At 36.1% G+C, this 27,157-nt stretch overlaps 1 protein-coding gene across 1 annotated transcript in view; it reads left to right on the top strand.

Annotated features, from left to right (window-relative positions):
* The window catches only part of SLC26A7 (solute carrier family 26 member 7), a 134,257-nt gene that overhangs the window by 53,373 nt on the left and 53,727 nt on the right, over positions 1 to 27,157 (top strand). Inside the window, exons 5-6 of the mRNA XM_069466237.1 lie at positions 10,425 to 10,589; positions 26,907 to 27,059. Coding sequence (XP_069322338.1) covers positions 10,425 to 10,589; positions 26,907 to 27,059 — 318 coding nt within the window. The remainder of the gene's footprint in view (positions 1 to 10,424; positions 10,590 to 26,906; positions 27,060 to 27,157) is intronic.

Genomic DNA, 27,157 nt, shown 5'->3' with positions numbered 1-27,157 from the left:
ATATACAACTCCTTTGTTTGACAATTGCACAAGCGTAGGGTGACAAGAGGTGTGGTGTTCAGTGACAAAGCCTTGTATTATTGCACTAACGCATTCTGGAAACAAACATATGGTTTTACATCTTCAAGGATGAGAAAAACCAACTGTAGACCTAAACAGGAGATGCTTCACTTATTTTTGGTTTTATACTAAACATTTTTGAGTGTACTAACTAAGAAGATCAGGAATACAGAAAGACTTAGGTTGTAAACTAGATTAACCTGCCTATTCAACACATCACACTTACTCTTCCCAGAAATATCATCGACTTCATTCTTTTGTAATGCAGGAGGAGGACAATCTAAAATCTATTTTGATAATGTTTCACTATTTTACAACCACTACAGTCGGGAAGTCATTACTCTGTTTAATCTAAACCTTTCCAACTGTGTTTGTACCTCGCAAAGCTAAGAAGTAATAAACAATAAAATTAGAATTATAATATTCTTAAAATTATAAAAAAATCCTCATGTAAAAAATATTTATTATCCTACTGTATGACAAGCTGTGTTCTAAGCTTACTACATGTATTCACATATTCAATCCTCACTGACATTTTATGAAATAAGCAACATTATTTTATCCATTATGCAGATGAAGATACTGAAAGGAAAAGTGACTTATTTAGAATCTCATAATTAGGAATTAGCAGAGTAGGTGTTGGACTCTGGTATATACTCTTTTAACTGCCTTGCTACACAGCTTTCTAAGGTAATATTGGGAAAGGAAGCACGGGAACTTAATACAGCCATTTCTGGGGCCGGGCTTTGAGCTAGCTCTTTTCCATATTTTACCTCCTCAATAAAAACAACAACCTGTGCCCTGGGCATGTGTCGTGTGGTGGGACAATGCTCTTGGCCTCATAACTGTGTGCCTGCCATTCTCTAGGCCTACTCCTATGACTCCTCCTTGTCCTTCAAGGTTAAGTGGAAGCATCATCATCTCAGGAAAACCTTCCCTGATATCTCTGGACATGATTATAAGCGATTCCTCCCACATGCTCCCATGAGACATTGCTTACGTCGCATGTTTTAGGGCTTCTCACTCTCCCAGTGTATGTTTTTTTCACATTCGCCTTCGTTTCTAGACTGTGAGTCTCCATAGAACAGAGACTGTTTGTATTTATAATTTCAGCAGCTGTTACTTAATACATGTGAGCTGATTAAATTGAAGAGGATAAAGGTCAGTTAAATGTTAGTGGCATCGTTATGTTAAATAACCAAAATTAAATTGAGTTTTTTTTTCTTTTTTTTTTTTTTTTTTTTACTTTCCAGACTTACCACTTTCTCCTCCATCCTCTATATTAGAAGAAAGGGAATGTGTCTGTATCTGTTTAAACTGTAACACTGTTCTTAGTAAGCAAGGAGTTATAAAACTTATACTTTTCTAATTTGGTCATGTATTTTGTTAGATCCACCCAGGTCCAATGTGAAGACCTAGTCAATAAAATCTCCCACCTCTTCTTACAGTTAATGCCATGCCTGATAAAAATAAAAATACAACTATCCCTATAACTCCTTACTCCCCTGTGTCTCTTAATAGTGTCATACTTCCAATCACCCATTTTATAACTTTGTTTTCTTTAACTGGGGCAGAATGAAGGCAGAAGAGTCAAATTGCCCATCCCTCGCAGTTCTGACTCCCACTGCATCTTGCAACAGAGGCTAGTTTTTCTTGAATAGTCTGAGAACCGAAAAGATTGCGTTGCCCCCTTCAACCATGTAATTCCAAATAAAAACAATTCTTAAGTCCAGTGAATTTCCCATATATTCCACAATAAACAAAACCAAACACAAAACCAACTGTATTCGTTTCCTAAGTACAGATCAGTTTGCCGAGGGAGCCATCCTGTACTTGGCTCCTCCCTCTGCTCTCCATTCCTGCTTCATCTAGTTTAGGTGCCTTTGTCTTTTTTCCTTTAGCTCCTCCCATATACTAACCTTTTAAATGGCCATTTGTTCTACGTTCTGTCAGCAGATCAATCCTACCAAAACACAGCTCTGAGGTCTGAGACAGAGTGCAGCATAGGTCTTGGCAAAATTAGGTGTTTAATAAACATATGGAAAAGTGATGTCACTCACTCCTGCAAAACTCCCTTTTCACTACTTTTACGGTGCTTTGTATTCTGACTTAAGAATTTCTTGCTTTATTTCCTATTACTCCCTTGTGGCTAATTTTGCTCCTTATAGACTCGCAACTCTGTGTCCTCTGAATACATCCCATGCTGCCCTGCCTTAGACTCACATTGTTCCATCTTTAGGGAATGTTTTCTAATTATTTCTCTCTTGAATTCTGCCCGAAGTTGTTGGTGTTAACTTGATCACCTGGCTGAGGTACTGTTTGTCAGGCTTCTCCACTGTAAAGTTATTCAATTTCCCCCTTTTCCATACTGTATTCTTTGGAAATAAGTCAATATGCATAGCCCACACTTAAGGAGTGGAAATTATGTCAAGTGGGGAGTAAGGAGCAGGGAGTATTTGCATAAATTATTGGAATTTTGCACAGATTTGCCTCTTCTCCCACATTTATTTATTTATTTAATCATTTATCTTAGTATGGACTCTAGGATATTTGTTTTGTTCTTTGTGTACAATTCAATGCTACTTTATTTATTCATTTTTTTTTTTTTTAACTTTAAAGAATTTATTGAGCAAGGTGGGGACAACTTCCTGGAAGCCTCAGACCCAAGAGCTCCATTTGGTCTTTGTTACAAGCATGCTCTTAAAGGCACAAAGGAGAAAAGAATTGGGGCCAATACAAAATTTTTTTGTCAAGAATTCTCACTGGCCTACCCAAAGATTGATTAGTGATTGGCTATACATTGTTTAACTATAGGGTGTAAGTTATGGTGTCTAGGATGTGGCATTGTTAGTTAATTTATAGCTATTTGTGGTGTCAGTCAGTCTAGAGTCTGCATTGCAAACAGCTTCAAGAGGTAATTACTTAGATTAAGGGTCAAGGAGTGGAGTGGGACATGACTGCTGCCTCATTCCTGTGCCCTTATTTATTCTATTTTTTAAACTGTCCCAGCTTTGGGCATTGGGAGCTCTTTCAACTGGCTCCATGCCAGTTCTTATTTATTTATTCATTTATTTAACACTTCCTTACTTTCTGGCACTACGAGCTGGTCCAGGCTTATATTACACATGCCCTGCCCCAGTCCTAGAATCTGCCATTTCTCTGAGGACCTCTGGTGCCTTATATTAGAGAGATGTACTAGAAATCAAGATCTGGGTGCTAGGTGTGCTCATTGCTATTGAAACGTTGTTGCTTCTAGGGCCTTTCGGCTGACAGAGCAACGGAATATGTGTGTGTATATTAAAGCATGTATGTAATCATATCTATATGTATTTCTATAGCTATATTAAGCTAAACATGAGTTCATACTGATGTCTCCAATTCTAATTTATTGCCACAGTAATCATTCTGGCCTTCTTGTCTAGTTTGTCTGTAACCTCCCATTTCTACAGTGAAAACCTGGGTCCCACCATCCATCATCCATTTACTTAATTTTGCAATTCCAGTACACGTGTATAGGGGTTTCAGAGTTGTTAACCCCTTCCCCCAGGGGAAAAAACTTTATCAACTAGACTACAGTGTTTTGTTTTTTTTTTGCCTTTAGTCTTACAGACTCTACTCATTTCCAAAGTTATTTAAGTCAGTGTATTTTCACACTACACCCTTCATACATTTAGGTTGCTTCATACATTTAGTTAGTTTGAAAAGTCTATGATTCCATTCAAATGACACTCTGGAAAAGGCAGAACTTGTAAAGACTCTAGAATAGTAAACAATGTAACAGCTATCAATGAGATTCCTTGTCACATTCTACGTTACATCCTGGGATCTTCTGACCTCCTAAATAATTTTTATATGTATAATTTTATATACATAATTATATATAATTGTGGAAAAATACACATAACATAAAATTTACCATCTTACCTATTTTTAAGCATATAGTTCAGTAGTATTAAATACATTCACAATGTGCAATCATCATCACCATCCATCTTCATAACTCTTTTCATCTTGGAAAACTGAAACTTTATACCCGTTAAACAATAACTCCTCATTCCATCCCCACTACAGTCCCTGGCAATCACCATTCTACTCTCTGTCTGTATGATTTTGGCTATGCTAAGTATCTCACGTAAGTAGAATCAAACAGTATTTGTCTTTTTGTAAATGGCTTATTTCACTTAGCATAACATCCTTTAGGTTTCATCCATGTGGTAGCATGTGTCAGAATTTCCTTCCCTTTTAAGGCTACTATTTAATTGTTTGTATATACCACATTTTGCTTATCCATGTATCCATTGATGAGCACTTGTGTGCTCATCACACATATTAGCTATTATGAATATGGGTGTCCAAATATTTCTTTTGAGATCTTACTTTTAATTCTTTTGGGTTTATGCCCACAAGTGGACTTTCAGGATAATATGGTAATGCTATTTTTGATTTTTTGAGGAATCACCGTGTTGTTATTCATGATGGCTATATACCATTTTACATTTCCACTAACAGAGCATACATGTTCCAATTTTTCCACATCCTACCCCAAACTTGTTATTTTTGTGTGTATGTGCGTGTATGTGCATGGGTTTTATAATAGCCTTCCTAATGGGTATGAAGTGGTATCTCACTGTAGTTTTGATTTGCATTTCTCTAATGATTAGTGATATTGAGCATCTTTTCATGTGCTTATTGGCCATTCGTATATCTTCACTGGAGAAATATCTATACAAATCCTTTGCCTATATTTGAATCAGCTTATTTGATATTTTTCATTGAGTCTTAGGAGCTCTCTACATATTCTGGATAGTAATCCCTTATCAGATATATGATCTGCAAATATTTTCTCCCATTCTGTGGGTTGTCTTTTTATTCTGTTGATAGTGTATTTTGATGCACAAATTTTATAAATTTTTATGGAGTGCAATTTGTCTATTTTGTGGTTGCATGTACCTTTGGTTTCATAGTCAAGAAATCATTGCCAAATCCAATGTCATGAAACTTTTCCCTTATGTTTTCTTCTAAGAGTCTTTTTTTTTTTTTTTTTGAAGCAGAGTCCCACTCTGTCACCCTGGCTAGAGTGCCATGGCATCAGCCTACTCACAGCAACCTCCAACTCCTGGGCTCAAGTAATCCTCCTGCTTCAGCCTCCCAAGTAGCTGGAACTACAAGCATGCGCCACCATGCCCGGCTAATTTTGTTTCTATATATATTTTTAGTTGTCCATATAATTTCTTTCTATTTTTAGTCGAGACAAGGTCTCGCTCTTGCTCAGGCTGGTCTTGAACTCCTGAGCTCAAACAATCCGCCCGCCTCGGCCTCCCAGAGTGCTAGGATTACAGGTGTGAGCCACCGCGCCCGGCCTCTTCTAAGAGTTTTATAGTTTTAGGTTTTATATTTAGATCTTTGATCCATTTTGAGTTAATTTTTGTATATGTGGTTACTTAAGGGGCCAACTTCATTCTTTTGCATGTGGATATCCAGTTTCTCTGGCATCATTTGTTGAAAAGATTGTCTTTTCTTCCATTGAATGGTCTTGCAACCTTCTCAAGATCATTTGACCATATATGTGAAGGTTTATTTCCAGGTTCTATATTCTGTTCCATTGGTCTATATAACATTTTTATTTGTCAGTACCACATTGTTTTGATTACTGTAGCTTTGTAGTAAGTTTTAAAATCAGGAAGTCTGAGTTCTCCACCTTTGTTCTTCCTTTCAAGATTGTTTTGGCTATTCAGGGTCACTTGAGATTCCCTCCTAAATAATTTTTTAAAATTTGCATACAGTAAGGTTCACTTGTGCTATAAGATCTATGAGTTTTGACAAATGCATAGTGTCACATATTCACTATTACAGTATCATATGGAATAGTTTTACCATCCTAACAATCCCATATATCTCACTTCTATACATTCCTCCATTCCCATGGCCCTGGAAACTGCCTACATACTTACTGTCTCTATAGTTTTGCCTTTTCTAGAATGTCATTTAAATGAGATAATGTTAATATGTCACCTTTTTAGACTGTCTTCTTTCACATACAATAAGCATTTAAGGTTTATCCATGTCTTTGCATGGCTTGATAGCTCGTTCCTTTTTACTGCTAAATGGTAAGGAGGACAGTTTTATATTCTGAATTTCACAACAGGTAACTTCATAGGTATCCATTTGATAATTTTTTCTCTCAGGTCCTCTGGTCACACAGAGACATTTTTTTGCCATATCCCTGTGCAGCACTCAATTGTTTCCCTAATGTAATGATCGATTTAACTCTTTCTCCCAAACCTGTATATGCTGCCAGCAAACAATACAGGGCTCTTTAGCACTTCAGGCCTCACCCAAACAGCTCTTCAGAAGTTACCTGACAAATACCTATATTGTTCTTCTTTATGGTCCTGGTTAACATTCCCTTTTCCCAAAGTCATCATTTCACCTCTCTTTATATAATCTTTTAATGTGTGAACTATGTCTTTAGCTCTGTATTCTGCAACAATGCTCTGCCTGGCCCCTACTGGGTATTCAATAAATTTTCATTGAATGGACAAATCAGTGATTTGGTACAGTATAATAGTTAGATTGCAGACAACCCAACAGAACCTGAAATGCATGCTATATTCCATCCACTTGGGTAATATAATTGTTTTCTATGTACTGTTGCTTTTTTTAATATTTGAAGGCTACTTCCAAAAACTGCCCTGAAATCTGAGATACATTCAATTTATGCAGAACACATGGTGTTTATATAAGCATTACCAAATAGTATCATGCTAGTGAACCTTGCTAATGTATGTCAGAGGTTCCCAGCATTAGCCCAGAACATCAGCATTACTCCGAACAGCTGAAGTATATTGTATGAAAGTTATTTTCTTATAAAATGTTGCATGGCTAGGTATTGGGAGTTGGCTAGCCAAATTAGAATCATCATCCATATTATTAGTAAAAGGAATTGATGTGGCCATTCATTAAATCATTAGCTTAAAAAAAACCCCTTGTAATCCTAGCACTCTGGGAGGCCGAGGCGGGCGGATCGCTCGAGGTCAGGAGTTCGAGACCAGCCTGAGCAAGAGTGAGACCCCATCTCTACTAAAAATAGAAAGAAATTATATGGACAACTAAAATATATATATACAAAAAAATTAGCCGGGCATGGTGGCTCATGCCTGTAGTTCCAGCTACTCGGGAGGCTGAGGCAGTAGGATCGCTTAAGCCCAGGAGTTTGAGGTTGCTGTGAGCTAGGCTGACGCCACGGCACTCACTCTAGCCCGGGCAACAGAGTGAGACTCTGTCTCAAAAAAAAAAAAAAAACAAAAACAAACCCTTGACATTGGTATAAAATTTAAATACTGAGCTCCAAGCAAAATATTCTAGAAGGACCCTCATTTTTACATACTTAAGTCTAAAGATGAACATAGTTCAATCTGTGGCTCATTCTTGCAAAATCCTGTTTCTTGCATGCTTGCTACCTTCAAACGGAGTACATCAGCCCCTATATGCCAGGTCCCTAATTTCAATGTGAATAAACTGTTGAAATTTGAGTGGTAGGAAAAGAAGGAGTTCTTAAATCTCTCCTCCCCTTTCTCCCTGCCCCTTCCTCTTCCCTCCCACTTTCTCTCTTCTTCCTCCTCCTTCTTCTTAAAATGTCTGCCATTGTCTTGGGTTATGGAGAAAGTTGTTATCCAGAGACAGTACTTTCTCCTCAGTTAAATCTCACATGTTTGCAATCATCCTTCACATACCCAGCAGTTTGTATCAGAAATGAGGTCTTAAGGGACTTGTTGACCTTTCAGAGTCAAGAACTCTCCATTTTAAAGATTTATCCCTTGCTGGGAGGATTTTTTGAAAGTATAAAAATGTGTATAAGGAGAATATTACAAAAATATTTTCAGTCCTTAGATGTTTTAAAAGAGGATACTCTATCTTTTCTTATTTGTTGCAAGGTAAGTTCCCATATTTTTAATGGTTGAAATGTTTGAACTCTTTTTATACCTTGTCCTTTTTCTGGACCCTTCCATTTGTAATTTTAGGTTGTGGAAAAGACAAAGAAGTTGCTACTAGAAGATAGTGGTTTAGCTGGGAGTGGTTGGTGACCACTTCAGGGTAGATGACCTTTGTTTCTCTGGCATGGCAAATCATTTAATTTGTTTCCCAAAGTGCCTCAAAGTAGGCACTGGAATTTGGGAAACAAATAGAAAACAGAAGGTAAAATGGTTAGGATCTATACAGGAACCTTCCAAAAGTTTGCTTCTCAAAGTAAATGAAGATAAGATTACTTGGCATACAGATATGAACTTTTCAACATTCCAAGTATGCAAAAACTCCATGTATGCAAACTGGTTTCACAATTTCAAAGATTTGGATTACTTGTATGCTCCATTTAGCCAAAATGAAAATCTAAGTCTCTGGTTTTCATCGTACCCCAATAATAACTATGCTAATTTCATCCTCATGGCCTGTAAGAGTTAATGTCATACATTGGAACTAACTTATTAGTAGAGAGATACTTAAGAATAACTGGTTCAATGGTTTATCCTAACTGATCATGTTTTCAGGATGAAAACCAAGTGACTATGAGTAAGGAGTTGCCAAAAAGTTCACTGTGTTCCTCTTGTACCCATACCATCAATTGCTTGGGTATTTCCCTCAGAACTTTTCTACTTTGACAAATGGACACACAGTTTCTGCAAAAAATGTTTGTAGCAGAAGCTGCTGCTTTGGCTTCTTATGTTGGCAGTCACAGATTGCCTGATTTTGACATTGGCAACCCATATTCTTTTCTTTATTACATATTAAACAAAAGGTGGCTGCTAAGCTGCAAACAATTCATATTTATTTCTCTCTGCACTGATAGATTCTTTCAAGTTTTATAGAGTTGGAAACTGTGGTGTGGCCCTTTCTACATTTTCAAAACTGGTGGCTGGTTTCCCATACTGGGTACATATGTATGACACCCCATAATGTTCCTGCTACATCATGTAAGTTACACATTATACAGATTTAAAAGCCCTTGCGTATATTATTTCACATTCACCTTATAACAACTCTACAAGATGGGGCAGACATCACTCTAATAATTTATAGATGATGATGAGGCTTGGAGAATTTCACTAGGTTTTCCATAGTCACAAAAGTAGAATGTGACAGAACCTGGATCAGAATCTAGGCTTGCAGATTTGAGCCCAGGAAACTCTACTGTAACACAAGTTCTGAACATTATTGCTTTTGGTCAAAAGGCATTGTAATATCATCAAAGTGTGGAAATGATATATTTTGCAGTTTATGTTCTGGTGGTACAAGATAGCACTTTATACTTCTCATTTTCATCACTGTGACCTCTTGATAAAAGGAAATCTCATTGCTGTTCTTCCCTCTGATTTCTTTAATAGCTAATCTCATTTTCCAATAAGAATTTTAAGACCTGACCTAAATATTATAATTAACACATTAAGAGGTTATGTTAGCATGATCTACTTTGTTTCCCTTTTCTAGTGTGGATACCCATGAATATAATTTAGTGTTATTTTCAAAACAGTACGCTTTACTTTTGCAGTTTCTATGACTGAGATTACACAATTGGATTAAGTCAAAGAGCAGGCCATCTTCCAAAAGGTCTCTGGCAAAGGAAGTTGCCCAGCAGAACTCAATGCACAGCTTCTACTCAGAGTTGATGATTTCATCTAGTCATAAAATGGTTTTGGGATGGAGGGTGATGCTAGAATAGCAAGGAAATGTTTAAGGAAAATGCTTTTTATACTGACGTCTAGGCTTCATAAAAATGTACCTTTACCCTATCTCTGTGTTTTGCACAAATAAGTTCTGATATGTTTTTACTAAATATTAGCCCTTTAGAGCTGTTTGACAGAACATCTAGTCAAACACATTTCTCAGAACTTGCAAGAAACCCAAGGAATGGCTTTCTCTCTTCAATGCTTTTGAAGTTTTATACCTATAGGGTGTAAAACAAAAATCATATCCTTTCCTTTTTTGTTTTTAAATTATGGATATGGTAATGCAAATTTTATTTTTCTTCTACATAGACCCATATATTAACTGATTTAAGTATACTTACCTTTTTTGTAACATGTAGAATTAGGAAAAACAGAAAAATCAATATTCAGAAAGAAAATATTATGTTGATTTTAATTGAAGCACTTACATTGTATCTAATAACACTTGAAAAGTCTTGGAACCTAGTAATGTTCTCCAGAAAAGTCAAGATATTGAATATAGAATATTTAAGAAATCCATTAAACATTGGCTTTCTATATCTCTGTAAAATGAAAAGGAAAATGGGTCCGATATTAATCCCTTTAGGAACCTTGGGAAATTTTATCTGCACATGTCATCTGACTCTTCTCCTGTCCTCTTAGGTGGCCATGTTTGTGCTGCAGCTGGGCAGTGTCACATTCCTGCTTACAGAGCCTGTGATCAGCGCGATGACAACTGGGGCCGCCACCCATGTCGTGACTTCACAAGTCAAGTATCTCTTGGGAATGAAAATGCCATATATATCTGGGCCACTTGGATTCTTTTATGTGAGTTTTCCATATGAATGTGTTCATATATTTTGCATGTGTATGTTTCAAAAAGTAGAATTTGGTTAATTACAATACTGAGATTTTTTTATATTAAGGCAATTTAGGCTTAAATAAAATCTTGTAGGATTTTGAAAATGTGATTTGGGGTGTGAAACTAGCTTAATGAGTAACATTTACTAATTTTGGAAACAATTCCTTGTAATGAAACAATTGAATATGGTACAATTTGGGGGCATGATTAGAAAAATATAACTTGAATTTTTGTGAGCCAATTCTAATGGAAGCCATCTACTGGGATTGTGGCCCAGTTTAACAGCAGTACGCTCTACTGCATTCTTTCTGTATTGTGAGCCCTGGTATGGATTAAATCAGAGGACTGGTCAAAATTGGTGGCTGTAGCTTCAGTAAAGGATAATCAGCTGTTAAAAGCCACCTGAACCTGAGAGAGAAACATTGGCCATTTTTGACATATTTTCCTAACAATACTCCATTGTTCTTGGTTTCAATTTGAAGTTGACCTCAAATTTGTGACTGCTAAAGCTCTCATTATTTTGGGAGTTTATTAAAAAAGAATTTTTTTAAATGAGTTTTGATGGCAACCATGATTTGTTTTACCAAATTTTATGCATTGCTGTGTACTAAATTACATTAATGTTTTATAATGAACATATTGCCATCCTTAATTTTCTTGAATATTAATGGCTGAAAGTATCTCAATAGATGGCTTTGCAACAATTTATTGATCGAATCCCTGTTATGGAGATGGTTTCTGGTATTTCCCTATTATACATGGCCCCAAAAGGATCTTCTTTATCTGTATATTATTGTCTGTATCACTGATTATTTCACTGGGACACATTCCTACTAATGGAACTACCAAGTGAAAGGGTGTGATATTTTTATCAAATTTCAACCTGAAAAGTTGTACCCATTAATATTTTACTCTGATCTTATCATTGTCAACTCTGGTTATTATAATTTAAAAAAATGCCAGATTGATATGTGAAAAATTATACCACTTGTTTAAATGTGTATTTCTCTGATTAGGTGGTAAAATAGTTAATAAAGATAGCAATTGGCAACACAGAGCTGGAAGCTGGTTCTGAATTTTTGTTTCTTAAGTAATATCCGGCTCAGTGATTCACTTATTATAAGAAAGCTTAAAACCAAAACAAGAATGCTGGAACTGGGCTTGGAAAAAAGCAGACCAAAGTAGCTGTAAGCTGTCAGATGACTGGCTGAGAGTTAAGTCTTTTGGTGACACTAGTTCCACAGGACAGAACCAAATCAATGATGGTTTCTGTCTTGACGTCGCTCCTGAGACCAGCCTGCTCTTCTGAGCACGTGCAGCATAAAGGAAATGACTGTGGGTTAAAACCTGGCCTCTTTAGTCATTTCTGCATACACAAATAATCATCTTTCTTTTTACTAGTTGTGTTAAAGAAGCAGAGTATTCTGATATGGGAGTGGCATTGACCTTTCAGCTTGTTTCTCTGGTGGCAGGCAATGTGAATGAGATGTTGTGTTAAAGTAAGGTGTGTGTGCGTGTGTGTGTGTATGTGTGTTTCCATTTTGTTTTCTTGTGAGATAAAAACTGCAGGCTACTTTACCTTGGTCTTATAGGTTAAACACCATGAGACTTTTGGAGGTCTTTGGTAAGATCTCACAGTGAAAAGGAATCAGATTTAGGAATATCTTTATACTGCTGGCTTTAAATTCAGCATTACTCAGTTGGTGGAAGTTGCTATGCTTTATGTTGATGGAAAATGAAAAAAAAAAAAAAAGTTGCTCTTGCTTTTCCATGTCACAGAGCTCTGCACTATTAGGCTGTTAGACAGAAATGGTATTTTGGCTCTTTGCCAATGTTTCAAAGTGAATGCTGCTTATTGCAATGTCAGAAATTGTGGTAATCTGAGCAATAAATTAAGAAATAAATCTTGCATTATGCATACGTTACACTGGGATATTGCAAAGTGTGTTTTGGTATAGTTAGGCTGAGAGAATCTGATGGTGATAATGTAAATCTGATCTTGTCCCTGCGTCATTTAGGTGGTACATGAAAGTGCAAAGCCAAGCTCAGCAAGAATATAGGGTAAAGGGCATCATAGGGGCCATGGCCATCAGGTCAAAGGACCTGGAGGAGGGTACATTAACACATTTTGGGGATTTTTCACTTTTTGTATTTTTTTTTTATTTTCATAAATTTATGGGGTGCAAAGGTAGTTTTGTTACATGCATAGATTGCTTAGTGGTGAACTCAGGGCATTTAGGATATCCATCACCCAAATAATGTATTTACATTGTACCCATTAAATAATTCCTCATCATCCACCTTTCTCCCACACCCTCACTCTTCCAATTATCCATTATGTATCATTCCCTGCTCTACATTCGTGTATACACTTTAGCTCCTACTTATAAGTGAGAACATTCAGTGTTTGTGTTTCTGTGTCTGACTTGTGTCTCTTAAGGTAGTGGTCCCCAGTTCCATCAATGTTGTTGCAAAAGACATGATTTCATTATTTTTATGGCCAAATAGTTTTCTGTTGTGTACATACACCATATTTCTTTATCCAGTCTTCCACTGATGGACAGTTGGGTTGATTCTGTATCTTTGTTATAGTGAATAGTGTTGCAATAAACATATGAGTGCAAGTATCTTTTGGATATAGCGATTTCTTTTCCGTTGGGTAGATACCTAGTAGGGGGATTGCTGAACCAAATAGTAGTTCTATTTTTAATTCTTTGAGAAATCTCCATACTGCTTTCCTTAGAGGTTGTAATAATTTACATTCTCACTGCTGGTGTTTGAGAATTCCCTTTTCTCTGCATCCTTGCCAACATCTGTTATTGTCTTTTTAATAGTAGCCATTCTGACTGGTGTAAGATGATATCTCATCGTGGTTTTAATTTTCATTTCTGTGATGTTGATGATGTTGAGCATTTTTTATATGCCTGTTGCCATTGTAGGTCTTCTTTTGAAAAGTGTGTATTCATGTCCTTTGTCCACTTTTTAATGAGATTATTTTGTTGTTGTTGTTGAGTTGTTTGAGTTCCTCATAAATTCTGGATATTAGTCCCTTGTGAGATGCATAGTTTGCAAATATTTTCTCCACTTTGTAGGTTGTTTGTTTACTGTGCTGATTATTTCTATTGCTATGCTGAAGCTTTTTAGTTTAATTATTATAATTCCCATTTGTCTATTTTTGTTTTTGTTGTCTGTGCTTTTGAGGTCTTAGTCACGAATTCTTTGCCTAGACCAATGTCTTCAATTCAACTCTTCAATGAAGAGTTTTGAATTTTTTACTCTTTGATTATACTTCCTGCTTCTGAGTTTTCACCATTGTTTTATCCTTTTTGAAAGCTACTCAGGCTGATGAGAGATATATTACTAGAATATGCTACTGATCTTCCTTGGAACATAAGTTGGTATCTAGAATGTTTAAAACGCTTACACAATGAGCCAGTCACAACTCCTAATAGTGTCAGGTGGGATACTTATTTTTGTCAAAAGAATTCAGGTTTGACCAACTAAAATGTCTATTAATTAATTCTGGTTGTAGTAGCTTTCTTTACTGTCAAATTTGAGAGAAAACACAGCCTTCTGCCTTTATACTGTTCTTAATTTGGGGTCTTCAGGTTAGGATCTCTTTCTTTTGCCACTATGATGGTTTCTGTAGTGTCTTCTTGGGGATGCCTACTTCTGAGCTATTCAGATAATCTCATTTTCTAATATTACTAGCTACAATCTCTGTCTATTTGGTTGCTCTGGTGTTCTTGCCACAGTGGAACTTTCTTAGTAAACAATTTGAATCAGATACAGGTAGTGGTATGTGCTCAGTTCTGTCCTCTTAGATTATAGATCAGACTTCTAGTAGGTTTGAGGGGTGGGTGTAACTTTTCTACATCTGACATGATGAGCACATGCCACCAACTCCAGCTAAGCTCACTCTTTCTCTTCTAGCTGAAAGTTCTTAACCATTTTCCTCAGGTAAGGGACTCTCCCAGAGTGCTAAACACTACTAAGGCTTTCTTCTGATACCTTGAGTGACCTCCCATAATTTCTGGGGTCCACATATTCAAAGGAAGCCTCTGGAATAACTGTTATGACCCTCCTATGTCTCTAAGAATAACTTATCTAATTAGGCCAAATTTATCCTCTTATGTAGCCTTCCTAAATTCTTTCACAGATAACACTTTACTTTTTCCTTTGTTCTTCATATTTTATTTCTAAATTATATATTTCTAATGAAACTATATTCCTTTTAGTATATTGCTATTTCTTAGTGAACTTTGATGAATGAATACTTCAATGCATTCTTCTTCAGTTACATATTCGGTAAAAGTTAATTTTTTCTCTGAGTTAACTTTTAGCTCTGATGATTTTTACGAGGACCCATACAATCAGGTAGACATTTATCAGTCTTTTTTTTTTTTTTCCTTAGAAAGAGGCAACAGGGACAGGGGAATTAACTTTAGAATCACAGAAGCCCAGATTCAGATCAGAGTTTTAGCCATGACCTGAGCAAATGACCCAATGTCTTGGACTTCCAGTTGCCTGTTTTGTAATTGATGATAATTATAATTGTTGAAATTCATTCCCAAAATGAATGCATGAAACATAGGTGTTCATTAAATGCAAGCCATTATCTTTCTTACCAATAATGAATAGTTTATTACCAGAAATTATAGATTTTTTTAAAAGTGTCACTTCACTAATAGATACTAATGCTTTTCCTCTATAGAGGATTCTTAATCAGATAAACAAAACTAAAGAGCAAAGCAAGTTATATCCATTTTTGCAATTTAAAAATAAAGATGACTTGAAAATTTATAAAACTTTAAAAAATAATTGTATCTTCTGTTAATGAGGGTTAGTCATTAGAATTGAAGAAATGCTGTTTTTAAGTTTATTGTTATTTGATCTAGTTTAATTTTATTTGATTCAGCTCAAATCTCCCTCAGCAGTTATAATCCCATTTAATAAATTATAAACAGTGCTGCCATAGACTTAACAATAAGCAGGAACAATAATGTTACAAGGGTCACTTCTGTCTTGGGATCCTAACTCAGCAGTTAAATTGTTCTATTTTTGTCTTCCTTTAGATTCAAGTATTTGACCAATAAGTTGGTTCCACACAGAGATAAGAGGGAAAAGTTTAATTCTTCTTTAGAATAAATTTTTAAAAATTGAGATATGATGAATTATCTTTTTATTACAAAGGATGTTTTCCCCAAAAAGCACAATAAAAATTACAAAAATTCCTAGTTCATATTAGCACATGTGGATTTCTTTGAGATGGCGCCAGCGTCTCAGCCTGTAGCAGCCTATGATAAGTTTGGCAAAGCTAGTTTCTTTGGCAAGGCTTTATATGAGCACTGTTCTAAATAATTACGTACAGTTCTTTACGTTAAACCCAAGAGCAAAAGGCAAGCTTGGCAATACACTCAATTACCCTTCTTGGAAGATTTTATTTTCTTCCTTAAAAATGGGGAGTTTCAGAACTGGAAAACAGTTGCAGTCCCACCCCCATCCCTGAAGTACAAGCAAGGCACTTTTCTAGTTTGGATTGCAAAGACTGCAAAGCAGGAACCAAGAATGTTAATGAAATGGGATAGAAACGTCAGAAGGAAATCAAAGCCAATAAAACCTTTTCTTTTATAGAGAATGAGATCACAATTAAATATGTACAAATGAGGTTTATATGTGGAGAACAAATCTACTTTGAAGACATAGGCCCTCTGGGATTTCTGAATCAAGAACATGCTTCGGTGGTTTATGAAAGACCACATTTTCTCTGCAGTTATTGTGACATTTCTATTGTGAATTTCAGGGATGTCCAATATACCCTGAAACAATGGACAGAATGAATTGAAGGAGGGAGGACAAGAATGTTCCTCTGCAGCTTGATTCAATCAGTGATTCAGGGGATAGACAAGGTGGCAGGTTTAATTTGGATATGGAACAATTATATGGAAATCTGTAACAAAAGTTACTTTAAAATTCTAAATCAGAGAGCAAATATTTATGCAACTCAAGCATCTAAGGCTAAGCTCTCTCTATCGTCCACAATTCACTGAAAAATGCATTACCACAAAATATAAGTAATTTAAATTAAACTATTATAATTTACTAAGCAAGAGATGGCTGGATGCCACTTGGACCTTGGCACGCTTGATTGTATGTTTGGTCCAAGTGAGTTTTGTGTACTCATGTTGTCTTTAGCTGTTTAACATACCATGTTTCCTCTAGACCACATTTTGGTCTGAGAATTAATTTATCCCTTGAAGGGTTTCGGGGGGGTGGGGCTTGATGTTATCAATGCCTATTCTAAAATGTTTAATAATGTATAATGATATGCAGGCAAAGTTGATAGGTGACATCAAATTCTTATGAACAGAGAGAGCTTGTACCAGCACCAATTTTAGAAGGGTCAGAGGTGGCTTTGGGTATCTCTGAACAAGAATCTAGATCTGCTTGGAGGTAGGATTCAAATATAATTAACTTGAAAGCAGGTTAGAGCAGGGAAGGGCATTCCTGGTCAATTGTGGCTCATGTTTAAAGGCTCCAAGGATGTGCAAGTTGCCTTAAGTGTTCAACAGAGTAACCTGGGGAGATTCTATGACCTACGTACAAATGGGAAGAGATCAACAGGCATCCTTGATTAAAGAACCACGAGAACAAATTTATTCAACAAATATTTATTGACCACATCATAGGTATTGAGGATATAGTTGAACAATAACATCTTGGTGAACAAGATAATTTCAGATAGTGTTAATGAAGCAAACAAGGCAGTATAATTGAAGGTGAGTAATGTGATAGAGTGAAGGGGGTGGGTCTGCTTAGACAAGATGGCTGCAGAAGCCCATTCCAAGGACATAACTTTTGAGTGGAGACCAGTAAGATGGGAGAGACTCGGCCATGGAATGATTTGGGTTAAGAGTGTTCTAGGCAGAGCAAACAGCAAATGCAAAGTACCTAAAAGGGATACCAGCTTGACATGTTGGAGGGACAGATAGAATGGTTTCACTCTCAAGATGCTTTCTGGTTGAATGATTCTATTCCATTAACTCCTGAGGTTTGGCTGCAAGATGAGATCTTACTCTTTTTTTATATATGTAGCTGGCAGAACATAGGTTTGATGGTAAGACAGACCAAGAACCACATCCTAGCTCCACTGTTTTAATTTTGGTGTAACCTTGAGCAATTTACCTAACTTCTCCAAGCCTTCATTTCCTCTTGTGTTAAATGGAAATAATCATGCTTACCTTGCATTAATTGAGAAATTAAATGAGTCACTGCATATGACATGGCCAGCATAGAGCCTAGAAACATTAGTTTCTGCTCTTCTAGAAAGTGATGAAATTTAAACAGTTTTCACATTCTTTCTTCCCCAAATCTGCCCCCCTCATCTGCATATGGTAGGGAAAATAGGAAAATTCCTCTCTTTTCAGGATAGAGAGAAGAAATTAGGGTGAATGCATTGTATTGATACAAGTAGACTTTCACCAAATATGGTCATGTTAAGAAAAAGTAATGATTCCTGTACTAACAGTTTTCAGAATGAGTTGGAGGGCTTTATTGCTTTCCTTGTATTAAAATGATCCTGTTGAAGGCACAAGACCAGAGTGTGAGAAGAGCTTGTATGCCTGATAAGCACCCAGGTGCCGTTGAATCAATCCCAACACTGAAAAACAAAATCCAAGACTCCGTGCTTCATGGTAGTCTCTCCTTCAAAGGGGTGGCATCTTCCCTCCATAACCCAAGGAAAAAAGGAAGAAGCAGGGAAATTTGGAAAAATCATTTGCTGAACTGAAGGAATTGTGAAAGAGGCATTGCTAAATGTTCACGTGTTGGTCCAGAGTTGAGGGTACCTGTGTTGCCATCCTGATTCTGCCACTCACAAGCCAAGTCCCCTGAGCAGGTCACTAGTCTTCAGAGCCTTGGTCTCTATATTTATAGCATGAGTGTGTGGAACTGGTTGATTTCTAAGGCTTTTTTCTGTTGCTAACAAGTGTCTTCCGAGCATTGCCTTCGTTAGGCACTTTAGTTGTAATCCTTACCGCAGATATTGACCGTGCCTAATTCATCTTTGATACTTGCTCTGGTCGCTCCTAATGGTACTAATCACTTAGTAACCATTGCTGAAAACTTTCTGTTTAGTTTCATTTTGTGTTTTTAAGATACTTCTATCTTGGTTTACTTGAGAAGAGAATTTGCTAGGGGATTCTATGATTCCAATTACAAAAGCTCTGAGTCCCCTTTGCCCTCTGTATTGGTCTGCAGGGCTGCCACAGCAAACTGCCACAGACTGGGTGGCTTAAACAACAGAAATTTATTTTCTCACAGATCTGGAGGCTGCAAGTCCAAGATCAAGGTGTGGTAGGGCTGGTTTCTTTTGAGGCCCCTGTTTTTGGCTTGCAAATGGCCTCCCTCTTGCTGTCTCCTCACATGGTGGAACCCCTGTGTGTGTGTTAAGCCCCAGCAACTCTCTGTGCATCCTGAAGGACAGTTATATTGTATTAGTGATCACCCTAATGGCCTCATTTTAACTTAATTACTACTTTAACATATTGATTGCCACACTAGAAAAAAATTTTTTCTCCAGGGCTACGGTGTTTTGTTATGAAAATAGAATAAAAACTTCAAAAACAAAATGATCCTTTTTAATTTAAAGAAAAATTTGTTATTTCTTATTGTTTTTTGTTTATGAGTTACATGCAACTTGAAAAATAGTCCTCATGGCTCCCAAGGTGAAGAGATGTGTGAGTTACATAAGCTTCATGAGCCCCTGGGCTCAAAATTAGCATGAGTTAAATACAACTCACATGGCAGTTAATGTGTTAAAGACCCCTGTCTCCAGATACAGTCACATTCTGGGGTACCTGGGGATAGAATTTCAACATATGACTTTGGGGGAAACATAGTTCAGCCCATAACACTCTTTTTGAGTTGTCTCAGAAGTGTGACACATTTAATTTGGTCACTGAGTGTGCTGGTGTCCCATGGCTATTGTAACAAGTTACCACAAACCTTGTAGTTTGACACAGGAGATATTTATTATATTTCTGGAGGACATAAGTTCAAAATATACGGTCTCCATAGGTGCATGCTCCCTCCTTCCTTGCCTTTTCCAGCATCTGCTGGCTGCAGGCATTCCTTGGCTTGTGGCTACATCACACCAGTCTCTGCCTCCGTCTTCACATGACCTTCCGTTCTGTGTTTGTTCCTCTCTCTTGCCTCTTATAAGGACACTTGTCATGGGATTTAGGGCCCACCCAGCTAATTCTAGATGATCTCATCTCAAGATCCTTTACTCAATTAGATCTGCAAAGACCCTTTTTCCAAATACGGTCACAGTTATAGATTCTGGGGTTTAGGATGTACACATGTCTCTTGGGGAGTGGGGAGGGCTACAATTCATCCACTACAGTAACACAACCACGGATGGTGAAGAGGTTTTATGTTTTTGAATATTTTTTTGTTTTAAAATTAAAAGATGACTGAAGTTATCCATATGTTGTAATCAGTAAATATAATTAACATGACATTTCAAAGCTACCCCAGGCTCATGACTGCCACTGAGAGCTCTATGTTGTGAGATGAGGATTCTGATAGGAGCAAGATGCAGCTAGATGGATTATGTAATAGTTACCAGTTGTGAGTAAAATGGTTTATTTGGTAGTGCTACCTCTGTTTTATTTTAAAAGATACTCTTCCTAAGACATAGAAAAAAAGCCCATATTTGTAGACATGTATCTGTGCACAGATTATGCCAAATGTGCTTTCAAACCAAAGTTTGCACATGTGGTAGCAAGCATGTATAGATGTTACTCTTTTTTTGGGAGGTAACCTAGGCTTTGTGGCTGATGACTGACTCAAAGTCATATATTGGGAATTAAGACTTGTATATTAGTAGTTTATACCCATTATTAAAGCAGTGTGCTGACAGATTTATTAAAGCTTGCTGATTTTACTAGCACTCTGTTGTTTCTCTAGTGAAGCACAAACTTATTTATGACAGATCATTAGTGCAAAGATAGCACAGGAATGATAATACTGACATGTTTACGTATTGTCTTTGGCATCGAAATACATATTCAAATAACTCTTTGTGGTCCCTTTATGGATAGTTCAAATAATACTCATCATTACTACTGAAAAATTATGATCAATGATAGAATTATACTCTAAAAATGTTAAAATAACTTTTTGTCTGATGTACATTTTATTATAGTAAAACCTGGAGCAACCAGAATGCTGAGGAAAGGATATTTTGACTGATAGAATTTTCTAGTTAATTGAGTATTGAGCAGAGAGTCCATTTAGTTTTTAACACTTGTTAATATTTTCTAAACATATCAGATCTTTCTCTTTATGTCATGAAATTTAACAGAGTGGACACACTTTAGACTTTTTTATTCCTGCACAGGTATTTCTATACAGGGTCTTGTTCAGAACTTCATGACAGTTGTACGATGAGAAACAATTGAATGGCTATGGCCTCAGGGAAGCCTTTATTTATTTTTTTCTTCTCTAAATATTAAATATGATGTTTTTCAGCCTTTGATATTACTTCATTCTTATAAAATTAAGGTTATTAAAAATCTGATTATTTGGATCAGATTGACTATATCAAAGATGGATTACTTGAAATTTACTGCAGTGGTAGCTTTAATATTTAGATCAATGCATTACACATAATAGAAACTCAATAAACAAGTTGAATGAATGAATACATGATAACTACAAATCTCCCTAATATGATATAGCCCAAGTATTGATAGTGAGGAAAGAAGAATCTGGGTCTTTCTTCTCCTAGCCATTCTGCTTACTCAGGGCAAAATCAATCTCTGTTTATAGATGTACTGTTACTATTACTATGCTATCCATTCATTCAACAATATTTATTGAGTACTTGTTTTCTTTTTAGACACCATTCTGAGAGTTAAGACTCCATCAGTAAAAAACAAAACAAAACAGTAAACAAAAAAAGTATAAAGAATGACTAATCAGATTAAAACACAATGCATTAATATAAATATGTTACTGTATATGTGTGTATATAAATACCCATGAGATGCTTCAGAAAGAATAAGAAGTAATATATGAACTATGGATAGGTGATTTTCATTCTTTGAAATATATCAAAATAGGTTTATTAAATGTTACCTATATTTTTCATTTTATGTCAAGTTGTGATAAATGGTCAATTTAAAGACCTAATATAATCTCAAAATGAGCTGAACTCTTCTTTTATTAAATGGATCAGTCAGTTCTGATGAAATAGCTTATTTATTTATCCATACAGATATAAACATTATCTTTGCTTCTCTGAGATCTGGGAAGCAAATGATGACCCTCAAAAGGAATTTTTATCTATGGAGCTTAGTGCACGATAGCATACTCAGATGACTGGATTTATGCTAGAAATAAGAAATTTAAGGCATACTTAGGATGCCTAGAACTCTATTAAATAAGCATATGTAAATACGTGTGTGTGTGTGTGTGTGTGTGTGTGCCTGTGTATGTATGTCTGTCCTTAGCCCTGTCCCTATCTCTACCAGCTCCTATGTGCCACCATCTCCTATAAGCTGCCTTTAGCTTATGATTTTTCTTTGTGGGTCCAAATGACATTCATTAGAATGACAATCCTCACCAGCCTCTTTTTCTATTGTGTTCCTCATGCTGGTTGTAATGAGCTTCTGCCCACCCCCACGTTCAGTTGGAGCATCTTGTGAGATGTGCTCTGCTTGATGAGTTGTAGTTTAATCCAGACAGACAATAAAAGCCCTGGGGTTTTTTCTCATTCCTTTCATTCTGGGGTGGTCATTTTTATTACTGCAAACACATGTTCTTGAAATGCACACTACAGCAAATTTTATATGGCTTGGGAGTTTTGTATATTTCTCCTCTTTCTTACACAGGCACTTTCATGGCATACTTTTAATACTATGGAAAAAAAAAAGCAGAAAGAATTCTCTTTTAAATGCTTTAAAACATTTAGATGTTTGTCTTTTTCCTGACAAATCATTCTGAGTAATAGTATTAATTTTATCTTCCGATCATTAAAAACCATCAGAAAAAAATTTGGACAAAATTTTTTTGACATCTCCTCTATCCCCATCTCCTGTAAAATATATTTCACTGAATAGCATTTTGAATTTTTATCTTGGGATTTGAGTGGTGGGTAACTTTGAGAAATGGACCCTGTTCCTTGACTTACGGTAGGAATCCTGTGAATAATTATCACCCACAATATAGAGAGATAAGAGAGGAAAAATATCTGTATCTCAGATAATTATGATATTGTAGTACCTAATTTTCTTTCCAAGTAGTATGGAATAAAATAGAATATTGTCAAAGAGATAATAAGTAAAGCTATCTGACCCCTAATTTATTTCTCAATGTGGCTGATTATACAACTAGTGTTTGTTGTTGTTTTTACTGTATGGACAAAAGGATTTCTGGATAACTTGCATTACCCTTATTCCTTTCACCCTGTGAAGCTCCACTTTTAGCTGAGTACATTTTCCTTGTTTAAAAGAGTTAGGATGTTAATAATAGCATTCAATACACAGTATCCAGCCCCAGGTAGCCTGATGCATCTCCTTTACCACCAGGTACATTCTTGATGAGGCTACCAACTAAGCAGAATTCTAAGAGATGCTAAGTCCATATAAGTTCTTTTGACCCATAGTCTATAATAAATTTTGACCCGTAGTCTATAATATATTTTGACCCAATATTTTTGCTTGTGGCCAAATTATATTTGATATGCTAAATAGAGAGGACAAAGAACACCAACAAGTTGGGCTACTATAAGAATAACCAGTGTGCTGAAATAAAAACTAGTCTTTATTTCCTGAAACTAGACTTGAGAAATCTGCTATGGAAAATAAAAACGAAGCTATAAAAACCAGATTCAGCATGTCCAAGAGAAGGAGAAGTTAAGAGACATATTGAAGATAAGCATTCAAGGCCTATTTGAAACCATTAAAATGATCTAAATGATATATTTTCATAAGAGAACATAGGAGATAATATAAATGCAAATGTCTTATGCAAAGCTATTAACATTCCAGATATATCCACAGATATTTAAACTATGAATTTTTATTTCATAAAAAAAATCTGTATTAGTTGGCTAGGATTATCATAACAAATACTACAGACTGGGTGGCTTAAATGACAGAAATTTATTTCTCACAGTTCTTGAGGCTGGAAGTACATAATTAAGGTGTTGACAGTTTTGGTTTCTTCTGAGGCCTCTCTCTTTGGCTTGCAGAAGGCAGCCTTCTTGCTGTGTCCTCATGTGGGTTTTCCTTTGTGCATGGTGCATGTCTGCCTTGTAAACTTTTCTTGTAAGGACACCAGTCCTATTGGATTAGAGCCCACTTATATGACCTCATTTTACCTTCTTACCCATTTAAAATCCCTTCTCCAAATATAGTTACTTTCTGAGGTACTAGGGGTTAGGACTTCAACGTGTGAATTTGGGGGAGGGGGGCCATTCAGCTGATAGCAATATCAAATTACAAATATTTATTTGAATTTGCTTTTCCCAGTTAGTGTCATAACAGAAAGGCCTTTCCATGTCAATAAGTATATGTTTTGTCTAAAATAATGTGTTTAATGGATGTAGACTATTATATGAATACTATATGGATGTAGACCTAGTGAATTCAGACAGTTTGCTTTTGTTTTACTATTTAAATGGCTTCAATTTTTGTTGTGCTATTTTAAAGAATGCTTCAGTGAATATCTTTGTAACAGGTCTTTTCACATGAGGCTAATTATGTTTATAGCTTAATGTCTTGAAGTAGAAGTGCTGAGGCAAATAATAGAACATTTCAAAGTTTTTTATTTTCATTTTATTTTCTCAGCTTTATTTAAATATAATTGACAAACAAAAATTGTGTATATTCAAGGTACACAATGTGATGTTTTGATACATGTATGCATTTTGTTTTTTTTTTTTGTTTTTTTTTTTTTTTTTTATTTATTTTTTTTTTTGAGACAGAGTCTCACTCTGTTGCCCAGGCTAGAGTGAGTGCCGTGGCGTCAGCCTAGCTCACAGCAACCTCAAACTCCTGGGCTCAAGCGATCCTCCTGCCTCAGCCTCCCGAGTAACTGGGACTACAGGCATGCACCACCATGCCCGGCTAATTTTTTCTATATATATTTTTAGGTGTCCATATAATTTCTTTCTATTTTTAGTAGAGATGGGGTCTCGCTCTTGCTCAGGCTGGTCTCGAACTCCTGAGCTCAAACGATCCGCCCACCTCGGCCTCCCAGAGAGCTAGGATTACAGGCGTGAGCCACCGCGCCCAGCCCATGTATGCATTTTGAAATGATCATTACTATCAAGCTAATTGACATATTCATCACCTTCAAAAGTTTTTGATGTTTCATCTGACCACCAAAAAATTGTACCAATTTATACTAACAAGGGAATGTAAAACAATTCCCATTTCTGCCCCCAAAGTTCACTATTTAAAAATCTTGAATAATTTGCTAAAAAGAGAATATGCTTTTTTGTCTGAATTTACATTTCTTTGATTACTAGTATGGTTGAGCTCTTTGTTCATGTTTATTGAACATTTGTATTTCTTTTATTAATTGTCTATTTATGCCTTCTGCCTAATTTTAAAATAATGCCTTCATTTTCTATGACTTCAGGTTTTATATTTAACTGTTTTTAAAAACTAGAATTTATTTTATTTGCTTCATTTTTGTTCACATATGGTATATTGGATAATTTTTTCTATGATGCAATTGTTATTTGCTTCTGGGTTTTCATTGTTTTAAAGTTTTTTTTATATATTTCAATACTGGTATTATGTTTTAACTTATACATGTATGTTTATATTTGGTGGAATAAACCTATAATTAATTAGTCTTCTCTTTTAAAATTTTTTATATATTCATCACATTTAATATTCTATATGAATTTGAGAATCATTGTGTTAATTTTCCATACAAAATCCCAGTTGGGTTTCTTTACATCAAATGTTCACGCAGAAAGGGTTGGATTTAGGTTAGTTATTATCATTCCCCTTTAGCACTCACTTTAGGGTTATTTAAAATCTCACCCTATCTTTTTTATGCTAGTAGATCAGATGCTTGCATAATTATTAACAAGATACTAAGTTGAGCAAAATGCTATTGGCCTTAGTTGAATAAACCTATGCTTTCTATTTTAGAAGGGGCTTGCATATTATTCTTTTCCTTGACATTACTCTTATATTTACCTTACTTTCTATGCCAAGTCAGATTGTCCCAAGTTACCAAGATTAAGTATCTGATATTAATGAATTATAACTTCTTCCTAGTTTCAAGTAAATTCTTTGATGTTGGCATAACTTCAAAGATACCTGCTAATTTTAAAGACAAATAATTGTATTGGTTTCTTGACCATATTTTTCAGAAAGTCATACATTTCTCTCCACACATTCTACGTTCTAAGTTTTACAAATGTGCTCTTTAGGCAGAACATTTTCCCCCAGATTCCTTCTCTTCACCTCCCCCACCATCCCTAACCTGGCCGATTCCCACTTACCTTCTTTGGAAAGGGCCCCCTGACCACTGGTACCTCTAAGTCATATACCTCGGGCGCCCCTTTCATGGCCATGTCAGTGTACTGCACTCATTTATTGCTTTAATTAGAAATTCTTACACTAGACCGAGAGATCCGTGAATATGAAGCTGTATCTAAATTGTTCACCATTGTAGACCTAGCACAGGGCATAGTGTTTGGCATAAAGTACGTGGCAATAAACAAATAAATAAATGTTGAATGACTGAGAATGTGGTAAAATTCTACATTAAGCCAAATATCTGATGTCAGTTAAGTGCCAGCTCTTAAGTCCTTTGTGTGCGACTTGTATGTGTGCTTGTTTGCTTCTGGGCTTTGAGGAAGAGTGGTGGGGTCCAAAGTTGCAGAGCCTATGGTCCCCTCACTGCTCTTGATGATGAAACTGCGTGTAACTAATGAGTTATAGCATCTCTAACCTATTGACGTGTCAGGAAGGAGCCAGAAGGGTCACTCCATTTAGTAGTATTCTTACATAGCAAGTTGCAAACCCTGAGTCTGACGGAAGAATCAAGGGCATGGCAATTTTGTACATGCAAATGAACACATAACTTTGTTCTACATCAGCACCGACAACCCTTCCACTGCTACCTTTTCACCCCCAGCCATTAAGATATTTTTACAAACCTCACTGAGTTTATTTGGGCTCAGATGTTCATGTTTGGTATATTGTGGGTAACCCTGAATTTTGTTTGTGTTTTGCCCATTACTGCAGATTTATGCTTATGTCTTTGAAAACATCAAGTCTGTCCGACTGGAAGCATTGCTCTTATCCTTGCTGAGCATCGTGGTCCTTGTTCTTGTTAAAGAGCTGAATGAACAGTTTAAAAGGAAAATTAAAGTTGTTCTTCCTGTCGATTTAGTTTTGGTAAGTATGAAATCAACATTTAGCTTTCTGCTATGCAAACCTTGCCAATTGTTGGGGTAATCTGCAGATGCTTCCTATATTGTCTATAGTGACCCACA

This window comes from Eulemur rufifrons, chromosome 3 (genome assembly GCF_041146395.1).
Source record: "Eulemur rufifrons isolate Redbay chromosome 3, OSU_ERuf_1, whole genome shotgun sequence".
NCBI lineage: Eukaryota > Metazoa > Chordata > Mammalia > Primates > Lemuridae > Eulemur > Eulemur rufifrons.
The sequence above is the reverse complement of the archived record's forward strand: the minus strand, read 5'-3'. Positions and strand labels throughout refer to the sequence as shown.